The sequence below is a fragment of the Otolemur garnettii genome, unplaced genomic scaffold (assembly GCF_000181295.1).
Source record: "Otolemur garnettii isolate 467f Iridium unplaced genomic scaffold, OtoGar3 scaffold00085, whole genome shotgun sequence".
Lineage (NCBI taxonomy): Eukaryota > Metazoa > Chordata > Mammalia > Primates > Galagidae > Otolemur > Otolemur garnettii.
The window spans coordinates 1,118,169-1,130,827 of record NW_003852480.1 but is presented as its reverse complement, the minus strand read 5'-3'; the positions used below and the strand labels follow the sequence as shown (position 1 = coordinate 1,130,827).

The 12,659-nt window shown below is 39.2% G+C and overlaps 1 protein-coding gene across 4 annotated transcripts in view; it reads right to left on the bottom strand.

Moving 5' to 3' along the window:
- GRIA2 (glutamate ionotropic receptor AMPA type subunit 2) overlaps positions 1–2,289 on the bottom strand; it is a 144,180-nt gene extending 141,891 nt beyond the window's left edge. For 2 of the 4 annotated variants that reach the window (XM_003794686.2, XM_003794687.2), the window contains exons 1-2: positions 1,736–2,289; positions 1,066–1,206 (exon numbers count right to left, since the gene is read on the bottom strand). In XM_003794686.2, the coding sequence (XP_003794734.1) occupies positions 1,066–1,206; positions 1,736–1,823 (229 nt within the window). In that variant the 5' untranslated portion in view covers positions 1,824–2,289. The remainder of the gene's footprint in view (positions 1–1,065; positions 1,207–1,735) is intronic. The other 2 variants (XM_003794688.1, XM_023516026.1) reach the window with 2 other exon arrangements.
- Between the last annotated feature and the right edge of the window lie 10,370 nt (positions 2,290–12,659).

The window sequence follows — 12,659 nt, the reverse complement described above, 5'->3', positions numbered from 1 at the left end:
GCACGGTGGCCGCGCGGCCTGCCCACGCCCGCGCGGGGGAGGGAGCGCCGGGACCAGGGCTCGCGAGCCTTTCCATTGAGCCTTTTAGATGCCAAATATTCCGTTTCTAGCATTTCATCCGAAGCCTTCTTGGAGCCTCCTAGCGAGTCCCGGAGCCCTGAGCGGAGTGGAAGGGCTAATATGGAGCACTGCAAAGACTAAAATGGCTGATCGGGGACTTCTCCAGATTTTCAAAGTCGGCCACATCCAACTGCTTTAGAGTTGGCTGCCTTTGCTGGAGCCGGGCTACCTGAGAACAAAGCGCGTCCGGCCGGGCAGCTGACCGCGGCGCCCCGGGTGGAATTGCCCCCTTCAACTTCGGCTGAAGCCCAGCTGAGCCGGAGACACTGACAGCGGTCCCCCTACCCCCTCCAGCCCCACCCCCAGTCGCCCCGCGGAGTGCAGGCCTGCGTCGGCCGAGCTCCTCGCCCCCCGGTGGGCGTTATGTAACAACACCCAGCCTAACTCCGGAGCCATCACAACAACTTGTCCCATGGAAGAGAATAACATGAGTCTCGCGGAGGCCGCCGCGCGAGCCTGAGCTGGGGCTGCAGATCTAAACCTCGGGGCCGCAGGCGCAGGCTGCATCTGCCGGGGAAGGCAGCGGGGCTCGGGCAGTCCCGGTGGGATCTGTCCAACCGCCCCACAGCGCGCCCTGGGGAACAACGTGCTCTCCGCGGGCAGTGTGCCAGCAGGCGCGCGTCGCGGGAGGAGGCGGCGGGGAGTGCTGCTCTCGGAGCACTTCAGATGAGCGAAAACCCCTAAACCCAAGGAAGCCCCCCACGGCTCCCTAACGCGCACACTCTTCAATCCTCATTTCCTTTCGCCCCCCTTTCAGCCCCCTCCAACCAGCGGGGGTCCCCAAGATTACAGCCACCTTCTCTTTACGCCGTCACACGCACGCGCGTGTGCAGTCACTCACACCCACACACCGACACACAGAAACGCGCACACACACCACCCCACAGTCACACTCCATTGCTTTCCGCGTGCAGCACCCGACAGACATGAATATTCATTACTTACAAGCATTGGTGACTGCGAAGCTGTTGGCCACCTCCAAATTGTCGATGTGGGGTGTCAGTCTGAACTCCGAAGTGGAAAACTGAACCATCCCTACCCGAAATGCACTGTATTCTTGATCGGCGCCCCTAGGAAATAGCCCCCCTGCAAAGAACAAACACCAAGCGAGAGAACAGTGTCAGAGCCTGGGAGGGGAGGGAGGGAAGCACGCTATTGCACAGTACCCCCGGAGTCTCCTATGCACGCTAATAGGCCAAATGGACACATCCACGGACTTGGGCAGCAGGGTTCCAACACCACAAGGTAGGCACAGGGTCAAGAGGAGCGAGTCTGAGGGCGAGGTAGGCGGCCAGAAACGGTCGCCTCTCCTCATAATCACAGCTTTGCGTCCAGACCCCAAGAGCATCTGAACAAACTGGAAAATGTTGTTAAGGCAGAATTAATAAAATTGGGGGATCGTAAACGAGAAGAGCTTTTCTTCCATTGTATCAAAGACATAGTCATTTCTCTTTGCTTAATCCTAAGAAAAATATGCATAGTCTAGGCAGTTTAAATCTGGAATGCAGTCAAGGTATGACATAAGTCTACATGACATGAATTAATTTGTCCACTGTGAACAAAGATTACCACAAAATTATGCACAATTCAAAAGCACAGCACAAAAGGTACCTACCTATCTGTATGCTGTTGGAAGAGACACCAAAAATCAGTCCCCACAAAACAGGAGAAAGGAGGACAGAAATATGCATAATCTTTTGCATTTCCAAGAAAAGTAGAGCATCCACAAAATACCCTTTTTTTTTTTTCTCCTTTTCCTCCTCTTCCTTCTTTGGCCGTTCTCCTCAGCAAATTAGATCCTCTGCATTTTGAGACAGCAATTTAGCACCAAGCTTCTAAAAACCTGAAGTGGAGGCAGAAGAATCCCTGTTTCCCAGATCCTGCCGGTGGCTGCTGATGCCCTGCGCCCTGTGCCGACTCCCGAAGTCCGGAGGACTGGCTGAATGCAGTTTTCAGCGGAGCCGCCGCCGTGGTCCCCGTGTCTCGGAATATTCAGCACCCTCCCATGCACTCACACACACTCACCCTCTCGCGCGCGCTCTTCTCGCTCTCTCCACTCTCACTCGCGCGCGCGCGCACACACACATATACACGCACACATACATACACACACACGCACAGGCGAGTCACAGAGAGGGGCAGGCAGTCCCCGACGCGCGTGCGCGACTCGCGATCGGCGGCGGGCGCGCGCGGCCACCCCTCCCCCGCGCGGCGCCCCACACCCCGCACCGCCCCGGCCGCGTAGCGTGCGCGGCTCTGAGGAAGCGCAGCTCCGAGTCGATAGCTGCTGTCCCTCCGCGAGACCTCAGGTCTCCGGAGCTGTGGCTCCCACCGCGCACTTCTGACTTTCAGCACCGAGGACAGCGCTTCGCTCCCAGTCGCGCGCTCCCCGTGTGCCGCTGCTGCAGCGGCTATGGAGATGCTCCAGCCTGGACCAAATGCAGCAAAGCTGATTTCCGGATGCTGCACAGGAGAAGCCGAATTGCTAATTGTTGTCGGCGGTGGAGAGTTCTCTCACCAGTATCTCCTGTCTGACATTAAAAGTAATTTCGGTTATCTTCTATCTCCTGAGAAAACCCACTTAGCAATAGGAAACGCTGCCATCACCAGGTCTCACCTGACCCGGCTGGAAAGCACGCAAATAAAATACTCATCTAAGAAATCTTCCCAAATTGTGAACTTTAGCTTCACGTGATGTAGTCAGGATCCAGGGAAAACCCACAATTTTATCTTTAAAAGCTAAAGTCTCAGAGGAGATCGAGAGTGAGTCTCTGAAATACTTTACACCGAAATCGCATTAGAGTACATTCCTCCGGATCGTGATGCCCCCTTGCCTAGCTACAGCGCGTGCGGGTCTCCCACGCCTTCACCGCAGCCTCCCTCCAGTTGTAGAGACAAATAGACTTGGCTTCTTAGCCCTTTCTTTACAGGCATTGAAAGCAGGGGACTCTGTTTTAGGCAAAGGCTCATAGGAGGAAATGATTAGAAGATGAAGGCTGGTCTAGAAAGGCTGTGGAGCTACGGAATCTTTCTCAGAGACTTAGAGACCCAATTTGGGTCCTGAGTTTTCAAAAATCACTGACTAAAGAAAGTTAATCTACCTCGCCGAGTTGAACACTTGAACCACTGGGAAAGAGATAGGTTGGGGATAAAATGTTTGTAAGAACAGAGTTGGTGGGGAGAGTTGAAGACTGGACTTTCCCCTATGGAATTTGTGTTCTTCCTACTACTTGTCAAGACTATCCCAGGAAACCTGCTCCCGCGATTCCCTGGGCTGGCTCATAAATTCCTCACCAAGTTGTATATTTTTTGCCGTATAAGCAAATAAAGGAAGATTCAGTGCAAGGTGCTGCTTCCAGCAGGAAGAAGTTTGACGCTCACGTTATTAAAGGGAAAAGAGCTAATGTTACCAAATGCCAGGAGAATCTATCGTGCTGTCTTCTTGTGCAATTTTAACATTAATATCATGCCTGCAGCCCTCGTGTTGACTGTATTATCTTATTCTTGACTCTTAATCACGCTGGGCCTCAATTTTTCCATTTTAAAAATTAAAAGGATGAACAAAATGGACTCTTAAGACTCTTAATTCTATTTTTCTGTGATTCCTAAATCAGAATATTAAAATAGCTATAATCTATGGCTAAGTTTATAGACCATAGGTAAAAATATCTCTTAATATTATCACTTAGAAATTATTTTAGTCTGTTAATAAATATTTCACACCATATATAGCTTGTTCCCTGAATGAAAATGTATTTAGCCTTTTAAATATTCAATAATAAATATAGTAAAAATAAACTAAATTAAAATAAATTAGGACTAAGATAAATTAGAATTAAAATAAATTAATAAGATTAAATAAAAATAGAAGACATAAATGACATATAAATCCAAAGTAGCAAAATAAAGATAATTAAATAAATCATACATATTTAATAACTATGATGTAAGGCACAAAAATCATTTCAAATTATTTCGTCTTTGAAATTTAAAAAATTCTAAAAGAATAAATAACAGAACAGAAGTTTTTTTAAACCTTTAAAAACTGTTTAAATGCCTTTTTAGTCTTTTTCTATATTAAATTTTTTACACAAGAAAAACTTCAATTTCGTACAAAGCAACTTGGAGTGAAATAAAGAGAGACCAGGGGCTGGCTTGAATAAGGAATAAACATTAATGTTTAAAGTGTGGGTTGAGGTAAATTAAATTTAAAAAATAAGAATGCTTCTAAATGATTTTTATCTTAACTTGTTTCAAAATCAAAGGGAAATATGAACTCAAAAATGACTGAACTACATTCCATATTTAAAAAAGGGTATAAAAATAAGAATCAGCTGAATCATAGAGCACAGTAAGTAATATGTAAGAGCTCAGGACAAATATTATGGTATGCTGGGCGATTATAATTCATATATAAGATGATAATAAAAGTTTTAGCAGGCATTCCAGTGAGTTAACTGCGATTCAATTTATCTTTGTTCACAAGGTAGTTAAATGTATATAGCTCCCACATGTCTGAAAACTTATTTCCTGAAAAATCAGCATAATTATATTAGCTTTCATATATATCACTCATGAAACTTTTCCAGATTCATCGTAATGTTTAAATAGTTTATATATTTCAAGTGCAGAATGCTGTCAATTTAAGTGTAATGAGTTAAGTTGATTGAAATAAATGGTTATACAAATAAATGGAAAAATACTGGAATTTACTTTTTGAATGTCCAGAGCTCTACTTTTAGTGTTTATAAACTTCCTGTCATAAGACTATTGATCAGCCATAAAATCAACTTTGAAAATTCCAAAACTGCTACGTATACAATTGAATCTAACGGTGTGTTACAAGAAACAGTTTGTTATTTTCTGCCCTCTGCTGTTCAATTTTGGCAATTATCTAAAACTTAAGTATTATTTCTGCTGCAATCATAATTATGTTAGGTAAAAAATAGAGGAAAAAAATCTACCTCATCATTTGCTTATCTGGTGAGTGTAGCAAATTTTTAAATTTTGAAATTACTGGCAGTGCAAACTTTTAGCTGACTTCATTATAAGAATTAAATGATAAAAGGCATTGCCATAGATCCTACTCGTAGAGTTTTAACAAAGTGGAAATCACCACATCCCTGCCTATTTATCCTCTGGAACTGTGAAAATGAAGGACATCTGAAAGACTTGGTGCAAATCAGCATTAGGAAGAAATGAGAGTCCATGCTACATCCAGCAGGAAATGACAAAGACAGCAGTTCTCACAGAAGAAACCCAGGCTTCAAATATGAGGTCCTATTGGCTAAGACAATTTAATTAACTGAGGATTTAACCAACCATGGTTATAAATAGAAAAATGTATTCATTCTAGGGGGGTTTCATTCCTTAATTAAGATAAAATGTAATATTAACACAGTTATTCAGATTGAGACAATATTGATTTTATATAGCATTTTTTTGTATAGTGAAATTTAAAATCACTAAGTTAATAACAACAATGTTATTACCTTAAAACAAATATCAAAAGCCAAGCTGTTATAATTTCTTTTTATAAATTTAAAGTAACATCCAAAAATGGAAAAAATAATTGAGTTTTAATTTCAGAATGTTTAGAAGCTTTGATTATATTAATTTTAATTAATTGTGTAGCTATAGATAACAATTCTATACAAAAATATTTATTACAGTACAGTGTTTCAATTTGTTATTTCATTCACCAAACATTTATTAAGGGGTTACTATATCCCAAGCACTGTGCTTGATACAGTGAATAAAAAAATGAACACAACAGATGATTTTCTCATGAAGTTCCCAGATTTTAAGTAAGCAAATGATTAGGACCATGCGATAAGTCTAATAGTGAATAAGAAAAATGGACTAATCATTAAGGCAATATGATGACAGCAATAAAAGTTCTATGATGCCCATAATGTCTTAGATTTCAGGGGAAAAAGGGTCACAGAAGGCTAACACCTGAGGTTAGCTAAGTGAAGTGTTGGGATTTTACAGAAGAGTGCACTTCCGACTTCAAGGAAAGCAATGACCTTAGTAAAAGTATGAATGTGGTCTGGGGACTTCAAGTAGCTTAGCATTTCTAGAATGAAAAATAAAGAAAGGAGGAGCAAAAACGCACAGGACCTCAGTAAGAAATATGTACTTTATTCTATAGGATCCTTAAGTGGAGAGGTAAGGTCTTAAGATTTGTATTTTAGATAAAATATTTTTGAGTCTGCGTGGAAATGTATTTAAAGAGAAATATATTAAAAGTTGGAAAAAAAGTTAAGCTGTTAGGTATTATGAGATCCAGGATTAAGAGAGTAATAGTAGAGATAGGAAAAAAGGTTGGCTTCAAAAATGGTTTAGTATGAAAATGTCATGGAGGTGGAGGAGATGTAGAAACAAAGCTAACTTCCAGGGATATAAGCTGGGCATCCAGGAAGATGTTGTTCTCACCAACCCACAGCAAAAACACTGGAAAGCAGATGCACAGGAAGGTGATGAGTTCAGCCTTGGACATGTTGGGCTTACAGGGTTTGCGGAATATATTCACGTAAGCTGTTGCATTAGCACTGGACATTGATTCTGATACGTAGGGAGAGGCCTCATGTGGAAGTTTTGAGAGTCATTGGATGCAATGCTCACCAGTTTCATATGATAGTTATTATTTCTTTAAAAAGTTAGTTAAAGAAAAAAATGTTTAAATCAAAAAAAATTGAAAAAAGAAGACACATACATAACTTTAAAATCCTGTTTTGATTTAACATTGATAAACATATGATCAACTTTTACTCTTTTAAACTAAGACGAAGGCCATTGCCCAGAGTATGTCTATACTAAATAGTTTCCCATTTTAGTTTCGTTAAAGTGGAATAAGAACTTAAGAATATTTGTGTAGCAATCAGAATGCTAACTCTTTTTCAAGTTTTAAGGATTTTGTTTAAGTATTTTACAACAGCCTTGCTCACACATAACAAAATGAAATTTTTGTCATCTTATAGTACTGATCCTTTCCAAAGCATTTGACATAGTTTTCAGTATTTTAACTAAATTACATAACTAAATATCATATTCAGTTGCAAGGAAACATTTTTCTTTTAGCAACTACACTTAAGGCGTGACAACAGAAATTAGAAGGTCAGTCTGCGAGTCAAAAGTATTCAGTAGGCCCTTTTTGTCTTTTTTATAAAATGTAAAGGGAAAAAAAGGAGGGAGAAAAGAAATTTGCATAAAACATAGCTGTGATAGTTTCTGTAATTGTAGATATTGCAAGACTTAAGTTTTTATTGTTTGGTTGTTTTTTTTGTTTGTTAGTTTTTGTTTTTTTGGCTGGGTCTGAGTTTGAACCCACCACCTCCAGCATAAGGAGCTGGCTCCCTACTCCTTTGAGCCACAGGCTCCACCCAAGATTTAAGTTTTTAATCATGAGGAGAGACACCAGCATGATAGTGAAACAAGAAACCTTGGACTCTCTTTATCCCCTTAGACACACTGATTCAACAGCACACTGATCAGTTTCTTAGTCATAAATCAAAAACTAGTTGAGAGGCTTCTGTGTTCCAGGCAAGCACAGAACCAGCCACCTTGAAATCAGTAGAAAAATTTGAAACATCCTCTCACTATAATCTCCACTCCTCACACAGCACGATATGATCAAAAGGAAACCTCCAGTTCTCACCTTCTCCCTGAGGAAGGAGAGAGTTAGATTGTATACTCATTGCTTCAGTTTTCTGGATTCTACCCAAGGGACTGACTTCTGTCTTGGAGTGCTGACAGGACTTGGCATATGCTAGAATCCTGGAAGCTACAGAGAATAAAGATGACAGTCTGAACTAGCAGAGGCACTCAACACAGCTCTTCCTCTTAGGGCACACAGAGTAAATGGGTAAAACCTGAATTCCCAGATTCTCCCTTTGGAGAGAAAGAGTACCCCCTTGCCTAGGGAGGAAAGGAGAATCCAACATTCCAACTTCTCTAGGTGCTACCCAAAAGAGTGTCTTCTGTCTCCCCCATACCATAGCATAGAGGGGACCAGTCTTACCTAGGTATCTTGGGACTGCTAAGAAAAAAGATAGCTGTTTAGACTAACAAAATGGATTGAAAAGCCCACAGACTCTTTAACCATACTGATCATAAATGTTTACTTCTATATAAGGCCAATCAGTGAGACAGAGAGAGATCATGTTGTTTTCTAGTGTGTAGATACCAGCATCACCAAGGAAAAGAGAGAAACAGGCAAACATAAACCAAACAAAGGAATAAGATAAAATTTCAAAATGTAGGCTCCTCAAATGAAAGTATATAAATTACCTTGCAAAGCAAACAAAGTATCATAAACATCCTCAGTGACCTGGAGAATAACCAATGAACAAAGTGAGAATTTCAACAAATAGAAAACTTTTAAGAAGCCAAACAGAAGTCTTAGAACTGAAGAAATAATAACTTTTCTGGAAACATTGAATAAAAGAGTTGAACTGTAAACTAGGTCAAGCAGAAGAAAGGATCAGCTAACTTGAAGATAGACTTTTTTAAGGTAATTCAGTCAGAGGAGCAAAAATACACACATTATGGTGGTCACACAGGGAGAAGAGAGAAAGGACCAGAAAGCTTTTTCTGAGAAATTATAGCTGAAACTTTACCAAATCTGGAAAAGAAAATAGAGACCCAGATCTACAGTGCCCAAAGAATCTAAAATAAAAATGGACACAAAGAAATCCATACCAAGACATGTTATAATGAAATTGTCAAAAGTCAAAGACAAAGAGAGAATTTTGAAAGCAGTATGATAAAGGAGCACATAGAAGGGAGCCTCCATATGACTATCAATGGATTTACCAGAAGGAACCTCAAAGACAAGAAGAAAATTATAAATTCAAAGTGCTGAAAGAAAAACTGAAAAAAAAAATACTACAGGAGGAAAAGTAATCTTCAAAAATGAAAGATAAAGCCTTTCTCTAACAAACAAATACTGAGGGAGTTCACTACTATTTGACCTACCTAACAAGATCAAGAAAGGGAATTCTTCAACTTGAAACAGATGGACCCTAAACAGAAACATGATAGCATAAAAGAGTATAGGGAAATATATAAATATATAAATAAATATAGAATACTATGTCACCATAATCATGGTGAGTAATCACTTTTTGTTCTAGTATAAAAGTTAAAAAAATATGCCAATGGATGCACAATATATATATAATCTATTATGTCATCTTTATGTAACATCAGTAACAAACTGCAAAGGAGGGAGAAGTATAAGTGTAGTTTTTGTGTACAATTGAAGTTAAGTTGTTACTAGCATAAATTAGACTGTTATAAATAAGATATTTTATGAAAGCCCCATGGTAACCATAAAGAAAATACTTACAGATGTTACATAAAAAAGAGAAAGTATATCAAAGCATATCAATACAAAAAAAATCAATGAAGCATAAAGAAATATAGTAAGAGAGGAAATAGTAACAAAGGGACTCCTAGACAGAAAACAGTTAACAAAATGGCAATAGTAAGTTCTTTCCTATTACTTTAAATGTAAATGAATTACATTGTCTAACCAAAAGGTAATAGATGAGTGGATTTAAAATACACACACCCAGGGGCCAGGCACAGTGGCTCATCCCTGTAATCCTAGAACTCTAGAGGGTAAAGGTGGATGGATTGGCTGAGCTCATAGGTTTGAGACCAGCCTGAGCCAGAGTGACACCTTGTCTCTAAAAATAGCTAGGCATTGTCAGGTACCTGTAGTCCCATCTTCTTGGGAGGCTGAGGCAAGAGAATTGCTTGAGCCCAAGAGTTTGAGGTTGCTGTGAGCTATTACACCACAGCACTCTACCATGGGTGGCAAAGTGAGACTCTATCTCAAAAAAAAAAAAAAATACACACACACAGACAGTCCAAATACATGCTTTCTATAAAAGACTCACTTTAGATTTAAGTATGCATGCAGGCTGAAAGTGAAGGGATAGAGAAAGATATCCATGCAAATGGTAACCAAAGGAGAGTAGGATGGATATAGTCACATATGACAAAATAGACTTTAACGTAAAAACTGTCACCAAGGCAGAGAAGGACATTATATAATGATATGAATCAGTTTGCTGAGAAGATACAAAAATTAAATACATATGCACCCACAACAAAGCACCTAAATAAATAAAACAAACACTGACAGACTGAGGAAAAAATAGAAGTATAATACTAGTAATAGACTTCAAAACCTCACTTTTAATAATTGTTAGAGCAAATAAAACAAAGTTTTGAACAACAGTATAGTGTTGAAAGTATAGACCAAATGGATGTAAAATTCATATACGGAACAGTTAATCCAGCAGCAATAGAATGCACATTCTTCTCAAGCAAACATGGAACATTTTTTAAATAAGTCATGTTAGGTCACAACATTAAGTCTTTATAAACTTAAGATGATTGACAACATATAAAGTATCTTTTCAACCACAATGGATTAAAACTATAATCCAAATCATAAAACACAAGAAAAACTGGATATTCACAAACATGTAGAAGTTAAATAATACACATTTCAACAGCCAGTGGATCAAAGAAGAAATTAAAAGGGTAATGAGAAAATATTGAGACAGACAAAAATATGACATAACAGAACTTACAGATGCAGTACAAGGAGTATTAAGTGAGAAATTCATAGCAAATAATAGGTTTATTTAAAAGCTAATGTAAAAAGATGTCCAATGTTACAAATTACCAGGAAAATTCATATCAACACTGCAATATCACTTCACGACTATTAGGATGGCTATTATACAGGAAAAAAAGACAGATGTTGGTGAGGATGTGGAGAAATTGTGACCCTTATACATGGTTGGTGGCATTACAAAATGGTGTGGCTGCTAAGGAAAACAGGATGGCACTTCCTCAAAAATAGAACTACCACATCATCTAGCATTTCCATTTCTGGGCTTATATCCAAAAGAATTGAAATGAGAATCTCAAAAAGATAATAGCATTCTCATATTCATTTGTAGCACTGTTCATGATAGCCCAGATGTGGAAACAACCTAAACATCCATCAACACATAAATGAATAAAGAAAATGTTATACATACGTGTACTGGAATAGAAACCTTGCTATATGCAACAAAGTAGACAAATATTGAGAATGGTGCATTGCCAAATAATTCAGCCACAGAAGGACAAACGCTGCATTATTTCACTTTTATAAGGTATATAAAATCATCAAATTTGTAGAAGCAGAGAGCTTCTATTAAAAAATAATGAATTTTGTAAACCACTTTCTCAAATCACTCCTTCCATATCCTTATTACTTTTTCAATATCTCACCTAGCCAGAGTTCTTATGGTGGTGCACGTAACCCAAACTCTCATTCCTGCAGGATTCAAGTTCTTGATTTTCTCATCTTCACTGTGTTTCTAAGGAGTGTGTGTGTGTTTAATGGTTACTTGGCAAGGGAATACCAAGAGGCATTCTATCGAATAGTGAACCTCTGGGTTCCAGATTTAGTCCTCCTCTCTTCCATTATATTTCTTCCTCATAATTAGTGTCAATCACCCAGGCAATAGAGACGTAATTTACTTGTTGTTTCAGCATCAGAGGAGCCCAGTATGGATAAGAGATAAGTCAGCTTCCAATTTACCTAGACCTCCAACATATTTGCGGCAGGAACATTCCTTCCTTGGTCACTAAATCAACCAAAATCAGGATTTGGGGGTCATGAGGCAAAAATTTTTCAGGTAGGTTCTTAGATGCAATAGTAAGTGGGGTCTATTTCCATTAGTTTCAAAACAGTTAAATTCTGGTTATGGAAGGCAATCTCATATATTGATCAATTATTGAATGCAACTTTTATTTCTTTATCATGGTATTTCAGCCTTTTAGAATGTTATCTTTCAGCCAATGTCAACAATGAGACATTAGCAGGTTTTTCCACCTTTCTACAAACCCAGTTGCTTTAGAGTGATAGAGTACACAGCATGAACACTGAATAGAACTTCAAAAATAGAACTACCATATCCAGCATTTCCACTTCTGGGCTTCCTCAAAAATAGAACTACCATAACATCCAGCATTTTCACTTCCTCGAGTGGAAATTGATATTATAGTTTTGATATGAATTTCCCTGGTAATTAGTGACATTGAACATCTTTTTACATTAGCTTTTAAATAAAGCTATCATTTGCTATAAATTTCAAATTTCCTTCCAATCTTGAGCAGGTTCTTAAGTCCATCACAATCATTCCTTTGCCCCAAAGTCTGTGTCTTGGTGGGAAACAATGTCACAAGGGATTCCATAGTAATGAATAAAGCACTCTACAAGTCCATTTGTTATAACACTGAATGAAGGATTGAGCATAGGAAATCCATACCCAGAATATGTGTCTACCCCATGGAACAAAGCATGTCCCCTGTATGCTGAAACTCTCCAATGTGACCATGTAGATGATTGTTCTCCCACAGGAAATGGTTTATCTCTGCTATCAGCCATTTGGGTGTTCAGCAATGGCCTTAGCTGGTTGAGTCTTAACAATAAGAAGAACCTACTGTTAATCTCAGGCCTAAAT